The 19,830-nt window shown below is 42.0% G+C and overlaps 1 protein-coding gene across 3 annotated transcripts in view; it reads left to right on the forward strand.

Moving 5' to 3' along the window:
* The window catches only part of LOC137636891 (golgin subfamily A member 6-like protein 25), a 131,647-nt gene that overhangs the window by 72,083 nt on the left and 39,734 nt on the right, over positions 1–19,830 (forward strand). For all 3 annotated transcript variants that reach the window (XM_068369247.1, XM_068369248.1, XM_068369249.1), the window contains exons 2-4: positions 2,949–3,102; positions 9,269–9,376; positions 17,384–17,488. In XM_068369247.1, the coding sequence (XP_068225348.1) occupies positions 2,974–3,102; positions 9,269–9,376; positions 17,384–17,488 (342 nt within the window). In that variant the 5' untranslated portion in view covers positions 2,949–2,973. The remainder of the gene's footprint in view (positions 1–2,948; positions 3,103–9,268; positions 9,377–17,383; positions 17,489–19,830) is intronic.

Below are 19,830 nucleotides of genomic sequence, written 5' to 3' on the forward strand. Positions count from 1 at the left end.
TCCTTTGAACACTGGCGGCCCCGACAAGTCGGGCACAGCAGTTGGGGTTCCTTCACAAGGGCGGACATGAAGGTACCACTAGCGCGGCCTTCGTGACCTGGACAAGCACTCATGGGACACGTCAATGACACGCACACTCAAACTGGAAAGAAAGGTAAAGCAATTATAAAAGCCAGAAAATTGGGAGTGTGGGCAGTATGCCTGTCTTTACCAAGCCAAGAAAGCAAAGTGGTTACTCAACCTACATGTGTGAGTGAGCAGGGTAGCCGGTCTACCCCACCCCCTAGCGGTTGCGGTAGTTAATCCTCACTAAAACTTATCATGATTAGTTCAGCTTTGCCAAAAACTATATACCCAATTGTGAAAGATTTGTATTTGTGCTGGGACAATTAGGATTTTAGTTTGTAAGTTGAGGACCTTCTTACTTAAACAAACAAGGAGGTACCTTTCACAGAGGCTTTGCCTTCTAACCATGAAAATTCTGCATTGGACGTAAGACAATTCGATCTCCCTGTCAGCCTGGTTCATTCCAGGCAAGAAGAACATTCTGTCTGACAAGCGGAGCAGTAGTACTCCGAGTGGTCTTTGCTTCCCCGGATAGCCGACAGTCTGGACTTTGTGGGGTTCGCCAATAATAGACCTGTTTGCAATGTCCCTCAACTGGAAGGTTCCGGTATACTGTTCATCAGTACCAGACCCATAGGTGGCCTTTCAGGACGCCTTCCAACAGCTGTGGAACAACTTGAATGTCTATCCGTACCTTTCAGGACGCCTTCCAACAGCTGTGGAACAACTTGGATGTCTATCCATTCCCCCTATTCTGCCTAATGAGGAGACTCCTCAAAAAGGTGACGTCATCCTGCAGCCTGCTAATGACTTAATAGCACCATTGTGACAGCAAGCAGAATAGTATCTAGAACTTCTGCTTCTGCTGACATAGGTTCCGAGGTAGTTATCATCCATACATGACCTTCTTCAACAACCACTTGCAGAGATCTTCCACAAGACTGTCACATCCCTACGACTTCACCCCTGGAGGTTATCCAGCATCTCCTCTCACAGCGGAAGATTTTTGCACAGAGTGGTGAAATGGTTGTCTGGGAACCCAGGTGGTCTTCTATTGCTGTCTATACCCTTGATTGCTAACTTTTTGTTGTACTTTCAAGAGAAAATACTGCTCAGTCTCGGAGGTGAAAGGCTATCGCTCAGCCATAAGTCTAGTTTTTAGATTGAAAGGAGTTTAAATTTCCTCAACGGAATTGTCCATGCTCATAGGGAGTTTCTAGATTACCTGCCTTCAGTCGAAAGTAAGACCATCTCCTTGGAATGTGGTGAAGGTACGTTCCCTAAAATGAGCTCCTTGTGAACAATTGAGTCAAGCATCAGATCACAACTTAACTCTGAAGAAGGTCTTTCTTTTCACACTTGCCTCTGCAAAGAGGATTATTGAGTTGCATGGTTCCTCTTATGACAGTGCTCATTCAAGGGATTTGGGACAAGTAACACTTGGCTTCATCCCTGAGTTTATTGCTCAAAATCCTCCTGTAACCTACTCTAAGATCAAACCCTTCCAGATTTTTAGTCTTTGGGTAGTAACTGATGTTCATGACCAACTGTTACTATGTCCTGTGAAAGCGTTAAGGCACTATCTCAAGTACACAAAGAGAGCTCGCCCTCATCAAACGTCTGCTTATCAGTAGGGGCAGGGTCAGAAGGAGGATCACCAAGAACACTGTCTCCTCTTCGATTCAGCAGATCATTGACCACACACTCTATCCTCACTCTACTCAACAGAGTAGGCAACTTAGAGCTTATGATGTCAGGGGCATATACACGTCCATGGTATTCAAGAGAAACTTATATGTGGTGCAGGTTCTCCAAGCAGGCCTGTGGAAGAGTAAACCTCCTTCATGGCCCATTACCTGCAACATATAACCCACATGACCCAAGATACGTTCACACTAGGTCGTGTAGTGGCTGCTCAACAAGTGGTTTAGCTACTTTAGCTCCTTGCAGGACTAGTAGCAGTCAGTCAAGGGCAAAAGTTACATAGTTTTAGTCTGGGATGAATGGATAGACTGATTGACCTTTTCTTTCTTCATCAATCCCTCTGTCTGGGCACAGCATCCATAGACTTTGCAAGCTGGCCTCCTGACTGCATGTAAGTTTTGTTTTCTGTAGTAGATTTTGTCATGTCCTCAATCTCCCTGCGAGGTGGAGTTGGCATGGCAGTGTCTAAGTGTTGGTAGAAGTATGGGTCAACTCATCCCTTTCTACTTACCTGACCAAGTAACACTGCGAGTTTCCACTCGCTCACCATGAGTGCTCAGCTCGTCGACTCTTTAGAATTGGTAGGCTGAGTATTCACAAGGTTTCAGGGTATTCTTCTCACTATATATCGAGCTCGGATTTATATTCGGGGCAATGTGTCCAACCAGTTGGAATATGGACTTCTACCCTCCTAGAGGCGAGTTCCTTAAGTAAAGAACGAATGTTGGAATTAATTTGTATTTTTCTGAACTTTACAAACCAGAGTTCATTACACATACAGTAATTGGGCCATCATTACCTTCCCCTAGAAATCCTGCCTGCAATCAAAAGTGAAGAGAGCTCATTGGGTGAGTGCGAGTGTTGAGGTTTGTCTTCACCCTGCTATCCTTGCTAACTAGCAAATGATTGTTGATACCTCGTGTGACAGTTTTTATGGCCAAATCCAGCTAGGTCTGAAACATATATCCTAAGTAAAGATCCCAGGTTAGTATAGTTTTGAAAAATACAAATTCCAGATTTGGCATATTACTCATATTTTTGTATAAATCATTAAATGTGTAAGAGGGATGCTGGTGCAATAATTCAGAGTTTTTTTATTCATTGATATTTTATTTACATTACAGTACTATATTAGCTAATGATTATTAAATTCTGCTTTTCTCTACTAAACTTTCCAGAAGTGTAAGAAGACGAAGACTCGCCATGAGTAGTCAAAAGGGAAACCTTAGTAGGTCTAGGAGACAAAAGCATCAGAATGTCACAGCTTTTAAAAACAACAAATATGACAAAAGCAAGAGGACACAAAAAATCAATAGTTTGGAGGTTGCAGAGGTAAGAAATTATCTTGGTGCATCTTGTAAAAACTGTAAACTTTGTTCAGGCAGTATGTATGTTCTTTTTCTCGCAATAAAGTTGATTTGTTATGGAATGATCAAGTACTTCATGTTCAGTAATTGAATTCAGTACATGAGAAGAATACTATTTAGAAAATTATGTGATTTTTTGTAAGTTATTGTGCAGATTTACTTGTAAAATTTTATAGTATGAAATTGATTTAATTTTATGGATTGATTAATTGATTCTGTGTTCTTTGGACTCTTTGTTTAGATGCAAGTGTAAACCACAGCTTTATTTGTTCCTACACATATACAAACCTTTTGTCATTTGAAATAGGGAATACTTCACTGGACCCAGAACAGCCATTAATATTGTTAAAAAGGTAGTTAACTACTGTACGGGGTCGAGCATGGATGAGTAGCCCCGCCTACACTCCTGTCAAAGACACTTCACCTTTGTTCTCGGCTACAACGAGTATGGTCATACACTCACCTGTGAGTGCTTGAGTGCAATCTTCTGTTAACCATTACACACAATCTCCTAGGATATTATAGGACTTTAAGCGAGCATGCTCTTCAACTTCTGAGCGAGCATGCTCTTCAACTTCTGAGCGAGCATCAGAGAATGAACAAGATTCACCTTGGGAAGGCATTTTTTAAAAAGTAGAATATGTCAATTCAGCATGCTAGAGCTCAGCTCTCAAATCTTGACCTTATAGGGAGACAAGCTCAGTTTTATATGCACTCCTTTTGGTAGGAACTTAATCAGTAGAACTGAAAAATTTTATGCATTTGTGCTTGCCATACAGATAAATATATGTACTCTTTGGTTAAGGAACTATTGTGAGAGGCCTATCCTCCTGGGAGGAGATATGGCCTAGACTGACTTAAGTGCGCAATCACCTGCAGAATCTCCTTTGGCCATTTGAACGTGCCATTCTAGATAAACACATTCACTTCTGAATGCTGGGGCCTTAAACAGTAGGTATTCTCCCAGGGTTTAGTGCTTCTCCAGGTACACACTATCAGCCGAAAATATATATTTTGTGCATTCTAGGGAGAAGACATTTGAGAACTCTGGTTTATTTACTCAAGCACACCCTGTCGAAGGTGCACTGTTCCTTTTTTTTTCGTGGATTTGCTTTATGCAAATTCAGTTTGTGCCAAGTTTTTCTGGCTAGCCATGGTCCTAAATTTTGCTCCAATCCTCAAAATGTGCTGTATTTAAAAAAAAATAAAGAACATATTAGATTCATTATTTTAATGATAAAATAATAATTTTGTCCCTCAACAAATTAAAAAACAAACATGTGGTAAAAACGAAATTGAGGCACAGTGTAAAAAATATCACAAAGAAAACATGGTTAAACAAGTGTGATGGAAAATACACAGTCTGCGTCTACTGATGCTGTGCTGAGACTTAGTGTATTGTCTGTATGGCTTACATACTATTGGGTAACAGATGAGAGTCGACCAATCAGGGCCTGTTGATCTGTATCCTGGTTAGCATCACCCAAGGGAATGATACGAGGCCAGGCCGCATATCCCCTTGTTGCGTTTTGCCCTTGGATCTTGTAGAGGTTCTTAGGTCTCTCCCCTCCAAAAGGTTGTCACATCCTCTCCAGCACCCAAACCATAGAGTTTCTGATCCACCAAGTGGTGAACCTGTGGGCCAATACCATCTAGAAACGAAGTGATGCGTTGCCCGAGAGATTCCACCAACAGGTCCCTAATGCCGAGATCGCTAGGCTCTGGAACTCCTCCCCGGAGAGAGAGAGGAAGTCCAACCAGGACTCCCTCCTTCATAGGGCCTTTACATCGTGGCCCTAGAGACCTCCAGCCCCCCCCAAAAACCAGCCAACCGAACCCTCCTTCAAGTTAGATGGCGGCAAAGAAAAGGTGTCGTCGAAAAGCCCTGTCGTGCCAAGGACCGTAAAGGCTCTAAGTCCAACCATGGAGGAAAACAGCGGAGAGGTGGTGGCAAAAGCCACAAGCCCTAGGATAGGTGAGCCCCCTACTTGTCCACCAGTCGGGGTACGCCTACAAAGCTGCTGGTTCAGGTGGATGCAGCTCGGGGCCGAACCTTGGATGGTCTCTGTGATTCGTTCAGGGTATCGTGTCCCGTTCATCTCATCTCTCCCTCCACTGACCAAGAATCCAGTGCTTGTGAACTCCTTTGGGATGGGATCAGCAAAGGGCCAGGCACTTCGGGCCAAAGTCCAGACCGTATTGAAGAAGGGCGTTCTCCAGGAGGTCCTCGATGGGTCCCTAGGCTTCTTCAGTCGACTCTTACTTGTGAAAAGGGGGTCTGGAAGCTGGAGACCAGTCTTCGACCCCTCGGCTCTGAACAAATTTGTTGAACAGACTTTGTTCAGCATGGAGACGGCACACACGGTCAGACAAGCTGTAAGGCCACATGACTTTGTGTACACTGGATTTAAAGGACGCATACTTCCAGATCTCAGTCCATCCGTCTTCAAGGAAGTATCCAAGATTCAACATCAACAAAAAAATTTACCAGATAAAGGTGCTGTGCTTCGGCCTTTCCACATCACCTCAGGTCTTCACAAGAGTGTTCGCCCTAGGGTCTTCAGGGCGCACAGGCTCGGTATCCGTCTCCTTCGTCACCTGTAGGACTGGCAGATCCTAGCATACTCGGTGATGACCCTCCAGCACCGAGACAAACTTCTGAGACTTTACCAAAATCTAGAGATCATGGTAAACCTCGAAGTCATCCCTACTTTCCACTCAAAGACTGGTATACCTGTGCATGATATTAGACACCAAATTACGCAAAGTCTTCCCATCAAATGACAGGATAGGGAGGCTGAGGAAAGTCGCAAGACCCTTTCTCAGACGATAAGAACTCAAAGCAAAAGTGGCTAGGTTTTCTCGAACACCTATCATCCTTGGTCCATCTAGTTCCCAACGGTCGCCTTATGATTCAATCTCTCCAGTGGTGCCTGAAGTCCAATTTGGATCAAGCCTTTGATTCCCTGGACACTCTAATCCCCATGGTATCAGAGAAAAGAACGGACCTTGGATGGTGGCTGGCAGACAAGAGTCTTCTGAAGGGTGTCAATCTTCTCGTCCGTCCACCCGAATTGATGCTGTTTTCAAACGCATCAAAAGAAGGGTGGGGCTGGGGGCACGTGCTGCACCACACGGCTTCAGGCCTTTAGTCAGAGTTTGAAAAGTACCTTCACATAAATCTCCTAGAGATGAAGGCCTTATATCTGGCCCATCAAGAGTTCCACCAGTTCCTAGCGGGTCACTCGGTGGTGGTGATGAGCGACAACACCTCGGTAGGGGCTCATATAAAAGCATGGAGGTACTTTTTTGCCGCCCCTATCCCAGCTAGCAGTAGAGATACTGAGATGGGTGGAGTCCACTCGGTCTTACTATCAGCGAGCTTCATTCCTGGCAAGAGGAATGTGCTCGCCAACAATCTGAGCAGAGCGTCACAGATAGTGGGTTCTGAATGATTGTTGGATCATCTAGTAGCCAAGTAAGTCTTGACTTTGTGGGGTTTTCTGACTGTGAATACATTTGCAACGGCCCTGAACTTCAGGCTCCCATTGTACTGCTCCCCAATCCATGACACCAAGGCTCTCTGGCAAGATGCATTCCAACAATGGTTGGATAACATCGACATTTACGCATTCCCACTGTTCTGTCTGATGAGATACTCGACAAGACCAGAACATCGGTCATTCTTTCGATGATCTCTATAGCTCCGCTACGGCATCCCGCAGAATGGTTCCTGGAACTTCTGCTGCTCATGACGGAGCTGCTAAGAGAACTTCCACAACACAATCTACTCAGACAACCACATGTTAACATTTACCACAAGGCAGCAGCTTCGCTACGTCTTCACGCCTGGAGACTATTCAGCATCTCACTCAGAGAGGATTTTCACAATACGTTGGAAAGAGGATGTCTGGATATATGCGGAAGTTGTCAGTCTCAGTCTGCCAAGCGAAGTGGAACGTTTTCTGTGGTTGGTGTCGTGAAAGGGGCCTCAATCCACTCGATGCTACCATTCCAGCAAAAGCAGAGTTCCTTGTATATTTTTTGGAAGAACTGCGTCTTTTGGTTTCAACGATTAAAGGCTGTCGCTCAGCCTTGAGTCTCACCTTTAAACTGAAAGGAATGGACATTCTCTCATTGCTAGAACTTTCCCTCCAACTTTGTAGTTATGAACATACCTGTCCGCAGTCGGAAGTGAGACTTCCCCTATGGAATGTCGTTCTAGTTCTTTTGGCCCTAAATGGACCTCCGTACGAAAATTTATACCAAGCAACAGTTAGCTTTCTAACCTGGAAGATGGTGTTCCTGCTCGCCTTGGTCTTGGCTAAACGAGTTGGCGAACTTCATGGTCTCTCGTATGTCGTCGCCCATTCAAGGGGATGGGGAGAGGTAAGCCTCAGCTTCGTCCCTGAGGTTGTTGCCAAGACTCAGAATCCGGGAGTTTCGCATCGTAGATTCATCTCCTTCCGGATAACGAGTCACCGCTCTGTAACCGACGACCCAGATCATCTGTGACTATGCCCAGTAAGGTGTTTTGAGGTGCTACCTCAAGAGAACAACAGCAGCTCGTCTCTGAGTTCCCTCACTTTTTGTCAGCACTGGCAGAAATAAGAGGAGGATCACGAAAAACACAATTACCGCATGAATTAGCTGGGTCATTGATCTTGCTCTGAATCCCAATCCTCCTTTTCTTGTTGTCCCAGAGCCCAGGATGTCAGGGGCGTAGCTACGTCCCTGGCCTGCAAAAAGAACTACTCTATGACGCAAGTGTCGCAAGCGGGCGTATGGAAACGCCAAACTACTTTTACTGCCCACTACCTTCAAGAGGTGACCCACAGGAACCTTGATCTGTTTTCTGTCGGTCCTGTGGTAGTTGCACAACAGCTGGTTTAGTACCTCAAGCTCATTATTGGACAAGTACCAGAAGGTTGAAGGCGTTGGCTACCCGGGTCTTAGTCTGAATGAATGAAAAGGAATGTCTGGCTCTTTTCCTTTCTTCATCCTCCCCTCCCTTGTGGAAATCAGCATTCTGGTCCTCTGCACAAGCTGACCTCAAGCCTCTGCACGTAAACCATTGCTCATTTGTGTAAACTAGTACTGTCCCAATACTGTTGCAACCCCATACACTTGCGAAGTGGTTTTGGGAATGTCTCGGTCTCCTTGGTTATTCCTATGTGACTCGGAATAACTTTTACCTTGACAGTCGTATTGCTTGTATTTCATCGCACACATCTTGCGTAGGCTACAGACCATGCTTAGCAGGTTTAGCAAGGTGTCAGGGTCTCCTTATTTGCGCACTAACCTGCACAATAAGGAGTACCCCGGGTTAGACCAAAAGCCAGTTTGGCAGGGACGTCCACTCTCCTAATGGGTGAGTCACCCCTATAAATAGCGTTAGTTTGCATTCCTGTTATGGAACAAATGACAAATTAGGAAGTAATTTGTATTTTTCGTAACGATACAAACCTTAGTTATTTATACATACTTGCCCGCCAACCCTGTCACTCGTCAAAGTCCAACCTCCACGCAAAGTAAAGCACAATCACAGGTGTACGGGTGAGGGGTAGCTAGCTACCACCTACTAACCCCCCCCCTGCAATCTAGCTGAATGAGTAGTCAACCCTTGCTAAATTCTAATGGCACATCCTTTCAGCTTCGCAGAAAGTAATACCCTTAAAAATCGCTAAGGTTTGTGTTAGGAAAAATAAAAATTATTATACTTCCAAATTGATAATTTTTTTATTAAAAAACCTCATAATTGCTTACCTATTGTGGAGTTTTTTTAGTGCTAAAACATGTGGGTGTAGTTATAAGAATTAGTATTTAGTAGCGTACCATGCTTACAAGTAAATATACATCGATAAACCATATAAAAGATATTCTACATTACAATTTTTTATGCCAACCTATCCTATTGTATATTCTGCAAATCTGTACTATCATCATATCTGGACATTTTTCCCCCATTAATCTAGATTATGTAGATTTTAATGCATTTGTTTAAAAGATTCAACAGCTGTCCCAGCTTGCAGTGAAATGTCCATTATAATAAAGAGATGTTTCTATGAATAAGAAATATAAGAATGAAAAAATCTTTATTTAAATGAATAGTAAAAATTTTAATTTTTCAGGTGTGTAAAAGATGCCAAGACGTGATCGCATGGAAAATCAAGTACAAGAAATACAAGCTACTTTCTCAACCGAAAACTTGCACAAAATGTCACCTAAAGAAAATTAAGGTAGATACAACATGACTCACAATTAAGTAGATTCAAATTAACCCTTTTACTCCTAAAGGACGTACTGGTACATTTCACAAAAGCCATCCCTTTACCCCCATGGACGTACCGGTACGTTTCACAAAAGCCTTCCCTTTACCCCCATGGACGTACCGGTACGTTTCACAAAAGCCATCCCTTTACCCCCATGGACGTACCGGTACGTTTCACAAAAGCCATCCCTTTACCCCCAAAGGACGTACTGGTACGTTTCACAAAAGCCATCCCTTTACCCCCATGGACGTACCGGTACGTTTCACAAAAGCCATCCCTTTACCCCCAAAGGACGTACTGGTACGTTTCACAAAAGCCATCCCTTTACCCCCATGGACGTACCGGTACGTTTCACAAAAGCCATCCCTTTACCCCCAAAGGACGTACCGGTACGTTTCACAAAAGCCATCCCCTTACCCCCATGGACGTACCGGTACGTCCTTGCAAAAAAATGCTATAGAAATTTTTTTTTTCATATTTTTGATCATTTTTCTTTTTAGAAAATTCAGGCATTTTCCAAGAGAATGAGACCAACCTGACCTCTCTATGACAAAAATTAAGGCTGTTAGAGCAATTTGAAAAAAATATACTGCAAAATGTGATGGGAAAAAAATAACCCCTGGGGGTTAAGGGTTGGAAATTTCCAAATAGCCTGGGGGTAAAAGGGTTAATTAGATTCAAATTAAGTTACAGTATGATGCAATATTGTATTTTCAATATTAAACTTAGCCGGTGATCATATAAGCTGCAACTCTGTTGCTCGACAGAAAAACCTACGGTCAAAATACGCCAGCGATCGCTATGCAGGTGGGGGTGTACATCAACAGCGCCATCTGTCGAGCAGGTACTTAGTACTCCAAGTAAACAAAGAACCAATTTTCTCTCTGTCGGGCTACCGGCAAGACCTACTAATACGCTGTTACTAACTGGATTTGTTTTCACAACTATTTGGTGAAGTACACTATTCTAGTTTTGAGCTTTCGCTATGCAGGTGTTTTATCTTCATCTCAAAACTTGAACTCGTTTTGGATAGAATTAATTATGGTGACAAAGAGAGTATGGACTCTCTTTCACTTTTAAATGGCCGACCCTTCCCTTAGACGGAAGTGTGTTTAGGTTTTTAGTAATTTTGCTTAACACGTTATAGATCTATATATTTTATATCTCTCTGCCTTTATTAGGCCTCTTCGATTAACTTTCCATTTATTATAAACATATAAAAATAAATTTTTATGTTTTGTTTATATGCGACCTTTCCTGATAGTAGGCGGTCCTAACTTGGAACCGAAGTTAATCAACGTTGAGCCCGTTATATCGTATTTAGCCTTTAAAGAATTTAAAACTTTTTAAATTTAATGTTTTATGAAAATTTCTTTGATAGTCTTCGTACAGTTTTCAAAGATGAACTAACGTTTAGTTTTTTAGACTACGCAGTTGTTGACGTTCAGGACGTTCAACATGCGCTCTATCGTTACGATAGAGAGAGAGTGTATCACGGTTTCACTTTGCAGTAAGAGTAAATCGATTCTGACGTTTCGTTCATTCTTTCTTAGCTTAAATGTTTTAAATTCTAAATTAAAGGAACTTTTTATTTGGAAAACCTTTCAGTTTTTTCCTTTAGTCAAATAACATGTTTTTTTTTTGACGATATATCATTGGGCTCTTCTCTTAGGTGCGAAATCAAGAGAGAAAGAGAGAGAGAGATAGAGACGGAGGGAGAGAGAGGAGAGAAAACGTTCCGTTCAAGCGGGTAACGTTGTTCTCGTGTTACTCTCCTCCCTAGTCGCTGTACGGGGAAGAAGGTAAAACGTTTCTAGGGTTTTATTCTTGTCCCCAGGCTATGTGCGGTGAGAGATTGTAAACGTAGTTTATTTGAACTAGTGTTTAGTCTCTTTCCCAGCCACTGAATTTTTTATCTTTATTTATGTTTTCTGTTTTTTGCTAGTATTAATGAGCTGCATTATACGACTGGTTTCGCAATTACTACCTTTTAATGAAGGGTAGAATTGCGTGTTTCAGGTAGAAATCAGTAAAAGTTTCGATTTCAGTGAAATAAGTGCAAAACAGAAAATCGAAGTGATAAAGTGATATGCGCAAAGTGTTACAGTGTTGCGTCCGAGGGTTCGTCTGTTCGTGCCTGTCGTTCACCTAGTCCGGGACCTCTTGCAAGCTCCCAAGCCCAGGGGAGAAGTAATGTCGAACGACTTATGGGTTCGTCAGGCCTTGATCAACGAACAGACGTTTCCCTCCGTGGTTTCGGGCGTATCTACCCAAGATCGCCCCACCCACACAAAGACGAGAGAGCCCATTTATTTCTCGTCTGCGGAAAAAGGTTTCTCGTAAGAAACCATGGACCAAGGTCTCGCAGCTTATTAAGCGCAAGTCGGTCCCTTCCGCGCAAGTCCAACGGCCCAGTTGTAGCCACTGGGTCAGTTCGGACTCGCTGCAGTCTTCCGACGACTGCTCACCTCCTAAGAGAGGCAAAGCGGTACCGCATCAGGCAGTCACACCGTCTGTTGCCGCACCTGCTCCTGTAGACCCTAAGTGGTCTTTGCTGCAGACCATGCAGTCTCAGTTAACGTCATTGATGCGGGACTTTCGTGCGGAGAAGGTTGACACTGCACCAACCTCTAGCCTACAACCAACACGGTTGTGCGTCCTGTGGACGCTGAGGCGACCTTCTGCCGCACTCCAGCTGAGAGAGTCCCTCCACCCATGCGTTCCAGTGTGCCCTGCCAGCCGCATGTTGACGTTCAGTAACGCACGGAACCTTCCGTTGACGTTCGCGAGGTACAACAACAGTCTAAGTTGTTTTGTTTTGACGCGGTGCGTCAACCTCCGCATTCTAGAGTTGTTTTGACTGCTCAGTATAGACAGTCAAAGCAGTCTCGAGTGAACACTGTATGTCCTCACGCACCTGTTGTGGTTGACAGTTCAGTTGTTGACAGTTCACAGACTGTCAAGCAGTTACATGACGTTGCCTTCTGGTCTGCTACTAATGCACCAGTGAGAGACTCACTGAGATAACCTAGCCTTTATCGGACAAGGTTCCTGTAGATGAGAAAGTGCTGTTCTCCCTCCTACTGATATTCCCTTGAGGACTCTGTCATTTGGAGAGGAGCCTTAAGCTGCTTAGCCTCCTATGGACTTTAATTAAATCATGATGATTTTTTAAGAATCTTCGTCCGGATCTTGTAACTGCTGCTCCTCATTCGCCTAAACGTCAGAACTTACACTAGGCCTAGCTACTTAGAAGCCATTGTTTTTAAGCTAGTGCTCTCTCGCTCTCCTAGAGAGCGTTACGTTGGCTAGGCGACTGGTTTTTGCACCAGGAGGAGTTTTAGGGATACAGCCTTTGATTTCCCTTCTTTTAAACTGGCTTATAGAGCGAGAGTCTGATAGGACAAGAGAGAATTTCTCGGCTTGGGAGTTCATGCCTCTGCCCAGATAGACTTCTCATTTCTGGTAGACTCGCCCTGGCGCCTAGCCAGGAGACGCTCCAAGTTGTTTACAGGACAACTTCTCAGCTTTTGTCAAGCCTTTGAAGTTTTGCTGTACTATTATGTCACACATAACAAGGCTTTCAGGGATGGTAAACGGTTCCGCCTCAGTCGCTAACCCCGTCTGTTGCCACACCTGCTCCCGTAGACCCTAAATGGGCTTTGCTGCAAGCCATGCAGTCCAAGCTTGCGTCCTTGATAGAGGACTTAAATGCGGAGAAGAACCTTCTGGCCAACAACCTTCCAACCGGTCGGTTGTGCGCCCTGTTGGCGCTGAGGTAACCTACTCGCGTCTGCCAGTTGAGGTGGTTCCTCCTTCTGGCCAACAACCTTCCAACCGGTCGGTTGTGCGCCCTGTTGACGCTGAGGTAACCTACTCGCGTCTGCCAGTTGAGGTGGTTCCTCCTTCTGGCCAACAACCTTCCAACCGGTCGGTTGTGCGCCCTGTTGACGCTGAGGTAACCTACTCGCGTCTGCCAGTTGAGGTGGTTCCTCCACCGATGCGACCCAGTGTGGGTTGCCAGTCGCACGTTGACGTTAAGCGACGCTCGGAGGTGGTTGTTGACGTTCAGGACGTTCAACAACCAGCAGAGGTGACTTGTTGTGACGCAGTGCGTCAACCTCAGCAACCCGGTAGGGTGTTGACTGCACAACCCAGACAGTCTAGACAGTTTCAGGTTGACGCTGTACTTCCTCGCGCACCCATGGTTGTTGACAGTTCACAGACTGTGCAGCAGTGCCATGATATTGCGTCCGGCTCCGTCACGCATCCACCAGTGCGACCGGATTCAGCGAGTCAGACGTTGCCCACTCCGTTGCCGTTTCCTCATCAGTTTCGGATGAGGAACCCTCTGATGAGGACGTTGCTGAACAAGACGATCAGCCCCCAGCCCTGCTATCCATCCAGAAGATGCTGAAGAAGGAACGCTGCCCAGTCAGGCTGTGGATGAGTCTGGTAGGGACACTGTCATCCGTGGATCAATTTGTGTCACTAGGAAGACTACACCTCCGTCCTCTTCTATACCATCTAGCTTTTCACTGGAAAAAGGACAAGACGCTAGAAGCGGTCTCGATCCCGGTTTCCGGAAAGATAAAGTCTTGTCTGACTTGGTGAAAGGACTATATCAACCTTAGAGAGGGTCTTCCCCTGACTGTTCAGACTCCCAACCACGTTCTCTTCTCGGACGCATCGGACGTAGGCTGGGGTGCGACATTAGATGGTAGGGAATGCTCGGGATTATGGAACTCTAGTCAAAGGACAATGCATTTCAACTGCAAGGAGCTACTGGCAGTACGTCTGACCTGGAAAAGCTTCAGGTCTCTCCTTCAAGGCAAAGTGGTGGAGGTGAACTCGGACAACACCACGGCTTTGGCGTACATCTCCTAGCAAGGAGGGACCTACTCTCTGACATTGTACGAGATCGCAAGGGACCTCCTCACCTGGTCAAAAGGTCTAGACATATCACTAGTAACGAGGTTCATCCAAGGCAACTTGAATGTCATGGCAGATTGTCTCAGTCGGAAGGGACAAATAATTCCAACAGAATGGACCCTCCACAAGGATGTATGCAAGAGACTTTGGGCCACCTGGGGCCAGCCAACCATAGATCTCTTCGCAACCTCGATGACCAAGAGGCTCCCAATATTTTGCTCACCAATCCCGGACCCAGCAGCAGTTTATATAGATGCCTTTCTACTAGATTGGTCACATCTAGATCTATATGCATTCCCTCCGTTCAAGATTGTCAACAAGGTACTACAGAAGTTCGCCTCTCACGAAGGGACAAGGTTGACGCTAGTTGCTTCCCTCTGGCCCGCGAGAGAATGGTTCACCGAGGTACTTCGATGGCTAGTAGACGTTCCCAGAACACTTCCCCTAAGGGTGGACCTTCTACGTCAGCCACGCGTAAAGAAGGTACACCAAGGCCTCCACGCTCTTCGTCTGATTGCCTTCAGACTATCGAAAGACTCTCGGAGCTAGAGGCTTCTCGAAGGAGGCAGCCAGAGCGATTGCTAGAGCAAGGAGAACATCCACCCTTAGAGTCTACCAATCGAAGTGGGAAATCTTCCGAAACTGGTGCAAGTCAGTATCCGTATCCTCGACCAGTACCTCTGTAACTCAAATAGCTGACTTTCTCTTATATCTGAGGAAAGAACGATCTCTTTCAGCTCCCACTATCAAGGGTTACAGAAGCATGTTGGCATCAGTCTTCCGTCACAGAGGCTTAGATCTTTCCAACAATAAAGATCTACAGGACCTCCTTAAGTCTTTTGAGACCACGAAGGAGCGTCGTTTGGTTACACCTGGTTGGAATTTAGACGTGGTACTAAGATTCCTTATGTCAGACAGGTTCGAACCGCTACAATCAGCCTCCCTGAAAGATCTCACCTTAAAGACTCTTTTCCTGGTATGCTTAGCCACAGCTAAAAGAGTCAGTGAGATTCATGCCTTCAGCAAGAACATCGGATTCTCATCTGAAACGGCTACATGTTCTACAACTTGGTTTTCTAGCCAAACACGAGCTGCCTTCTCGGCCTTGACCAATATCGTTCGATATTCCAAACTTATCGTATGGTTGGAAATGAACTAGAAAGAGTCTTATGTCCTGTAAGAGCTCTTAAGTTCTATTTAAAAACCTTTACGAGGCCCGTCTGAAGCTTTATGGTGTTCAGTTAAGAATCCATCTTTGCCTATGTCAAAGAATGCTTTATCCTATTTTATCAGACTGTTAATACGAGAAGCTCATTCCCATCTGAATGAGGAAGACCAAGCTTTGCTGAAGGTAAGGACACACGAAGTTAGAGCTGTCGCAACTTCCGTGGCCTTTAAACAAAATAGATATCTGCAAAGTATAATCGACGCAACCTATTGGAAAAGCAAATCAGTGTTCGCGTCTTTTTATCTTAAGAATGTCCAGTCTCTTTACGAGAACTGCTACACTCTGGGACCATTCGTAGCAACGAGTACAGTAGTGGGTGAGGGCTCAACCACTACAATTCCCTAATTCCATAACCTTTTTAATCTTTCTCTTGAAATGTTTTATTATTGTTTTTTGGGTTGTCCGGAAGGCTAAGAAGCCTTTCGCATCCTACTTGATTTGGCGGGTGGTCAAAGTCATTTCTTGAGAAGCGCCTAGATTAGAGGTTTTGATGAGGTCCTGTTGTATGGGTTGCAACCCTTGATACTTCAGATCCTAGGGGTCGCTCAGCATCCTAAGAGGATCGCGAGGCTCCGTAAAGAAGACGTACTTAAAAAGGCAGAGTAATTGTTCAAGTCGACTTCCTTACCAGGTACTTATTTATTTTATGTTTGTTATTTTGAATAACTGCTAAAATGAAATACAAAATACTTAGCTCATAATAATGTAAACATGTAATGCTGGTCTCTACCCACCCCCCTGGGTGTGAATCAGCTTATATGATCACCGGCTAAGTTTAATATTGAAAAATGTTATTTTTATTAATAAAATAAATTTTTGAATATACTTACCCGGTGATCATATATTAGAGGACCCTCCCTTCCTCCCCAATAGAGACCCAGTGGACCGAGGAGAAAATTGGTTCTTTGTTTACTTGGAGTACTAAGTACCTGCTCGACAGATGGCGCTGTTGATGTACACCCCCACCTGCATAGCGATCGCTGGCGTATTTTGACCGTAGGTTTTTCTGTCGAGCAACAGAGTTGCAGCTTATATGATCACCGGGTAAGTATATTCAAAAATTTATTTTATTAATAAAAATAACATTTTATTGAAGAGGCTGTGTATATTATCCATTTCTCAGTAGAGTAACAAAACTTTTATGATATTGTACGATACATTACTATACTTGAATTGTTAGTTTTCAGTTCAATATTTAGTAGCAGAGACTGTTAGATAGGTTTGCTCTTTGTGATTAAAAGCTTAACCCTTTTACCCCCAGGCTATTTGGAACTTTCCAACCCTTAACCCCCAGGGGTTATTTTTTATTCAAGCACATTTTGTAGTATATATTTTTCAAATTGCTCTAACAGCCTTAATTTTCATCATAGAGAGGTCAGGTTGGTCTCATTCTCTTGGAAAATGCCTGGATTTTCTCAAAAAATTATCAAAAAAAAAAAAAAAAATTGTAAATAGCAGTTTTTTGCAAGGACGTACCGGTACGCCTATGGGGGTAAAGGGATGTGTTTTGTGAAACGTACCAGTACGTACTTTGGGGGTAAAAGGGTTAAGAATTGTATTTACTGAATTATATTTTAAAGCAAGATTTTTTTAATTACATTCATTGCTGTGTAGTATTTTAAATGGAAAGGATTTTAGATCTTACGTTTTAATGGAAGTAATGTTTATCACCAAGATGTGTTGTACAAACTTTTCTGATTTGGAAATGAAATTTATCCAAGTTTAAAAATATTAGTAATACGGTATTGCAGAAATATGTCAAACTAGTTTTTGGCCCGTGTAAATTTAAAAGTACAATGAAGTTACTGTTCTAGGATTCTTATCATGTCGTGTGTCTTGACTGTGCTAAAGCTTTGGAGATCTGCTGCAAGTGTGGGAAAAAGGAAGAAATTATAGCTCATAAGGGTCCATCGGAAAAGGTGAGTGAAATTTTAGAATACAAATAAGCAAGTGAATTAGTCCATTGACCATTACTTTCCATGGGTACAATATGTGCTTTTATGTATCCACAGAATTTGGTCCAGATCACTTTATTCCCAGTCATTTGTTTTACAAACTGTTGTAGTACAACGGAGAGTTGTTCCGACACAAATACCAACCCTTGTCATTTACATAGGAATAGATATCACTGAAGCTGGAGTATCAGCGGTTAAACTTATAAAACAAGATGCAAGTAGGTTGCAATATGGATTAAACTCCGGTAAACTTTGATATGACAAACTCTATAGTAAATAAAATGGAAGAAAGGTATTTTGAATACAACTTTTCACCATGGTATGATAACCCTTTTACCCCCAGGCTATTTGGAAATTTCCAACCCTTAACCTCTTCCGCACGACCTGTCACCAGAGCGTCAATATAAGCATTCCGACTTTTTTCCGTCACGCTTAAACGCACCAGAAATCAGCCAATTATCAAATATAACTATTTATCAACTAGTATAAGTGTGTGTATGTGTGTGTGTGTGCGTGTGTGTGCGTGTATGTGTGTGCGCGCGGGCGCATGCGTGTGCGTGTGTCCGTCCGTATGCATGTATAAGTACACATACATGTTCATGTATATACTAATGCGCAACTGTGTTTTCATATATATGTTTGGTATGTAAATGCATGTGTAAATCTACTGTATAGATGTATATATATATATATATATATATATATATATATATATATATATATATATATATATATATATATATATATATATATATATATATATATATATATATATATATATATATATATACATATATATATATATACATATATATATATATGTATATATATATATATATATATATATATATATATATATATATATATATATATATATATATATATATATATATATATATATATATATATATATATATATATATGTGTGTGTGTGTGTGTGTGTGTGTATGTATGTTTGTATATGCGTATGCATTTTCTGTGCGAAAAAGTTGATTACCCAAAGTATTTTCCAAGTGACCGCAGAGGTATACTTCTACACTCGTTTTTGTTGACGGAGTATCGCCTAGAGCCCTAATCTCCGAGAAAAAAAAAGATATATGCATGTATTTATGTACGTGCACATATAATGTATGTGTATGTATATACATACATATATGCATACATACATACCTACATACATACATACAGGTACGTACATACATACATACAAACATACATACATGCATGCATACAAACATACATATATATACAGTATATAAAATATATATAGCAATGATAACCATTATAAAATAACAACCCTTTTCCTTCACCGAAACAAAGCTTTTTTGAGGAATATAGAATATATATATATATATATATATATATATATATATATATATATATATATATATATATATATATATATATAAGTGTATGTATGTATGTATGTATGTATGTATGTATGTGTGTATGTAAATCAATGATAACCATTGGAACAACAATATTCATAACATTATTTACCTTCAATTCAGCTGACTGGATTCCTTGGAGACCCTATTGAAGAAATATATATATATATATAAGTATGTGTGTATGCTTGCGTGTGTGTGTGTATATATATATATATATATATATATATATATATATATATATATATATATATATATATATATATATACACATGCGTGTGTAAGATATATATATATATATATATATATATATATATATATATATATATATATATATATATATATATATATATATATATATATATATATATATATATATATATATATACATATATATAATAAAAAATCAATAACCATAATAACGAAAATATTCATAATGGTATTTACCTTCAAATTGGTTGACTGGATTTCATGGAGGCATTTGTAGCATTATGTTGAGCAATCATTATATATTTATATATATACATATATATATATATTCAAGTGGCACTATCACTTATTATTATTTACGAACACAAATTTTCATTGTTCACACAAATACAGATATTTACAAAAAAAGCAATTACCTTACTATTACTAAGTACAATTAGAATTTTCTGATACATTTTCTTTTTTTTTTTTTTTTTTACTTTTTTCACTTCATTTTTTTCACTTATTCATTATTTACAAACATGCAACACACCACATTTATTTTGATGTGGATGGACCACCACCAACATCTTTGTGCCATTCCTTGAAATGCTCAATGCTACAAATGCCTGGTTTCTCGGGGCATCCATCGCAGCAATACCTGGTTTTTTTCTCGACCTTGCATACTCTGCACCGCTTCCGGGGTTTTTGATTGCCTCCTGGTGTAGG

Source organism: Palaemon carinicauda, unplaced genomic scaffold (genome assembly GCF_036898095.1).
Source record: "Palaemon carinicauda isolate YSFRI2023 unplaced genomic scaffold, ASM3689809v2 scaffold43, whole genome shotgun sequence".
In the NCBI taxonomy this organism is placed as follows: Eukaryota; Metazoa; Arthropoda; class Malacostraca; order Decapoda; family Palaemonidae; genus Palaemon; species Palaemon carinicauda.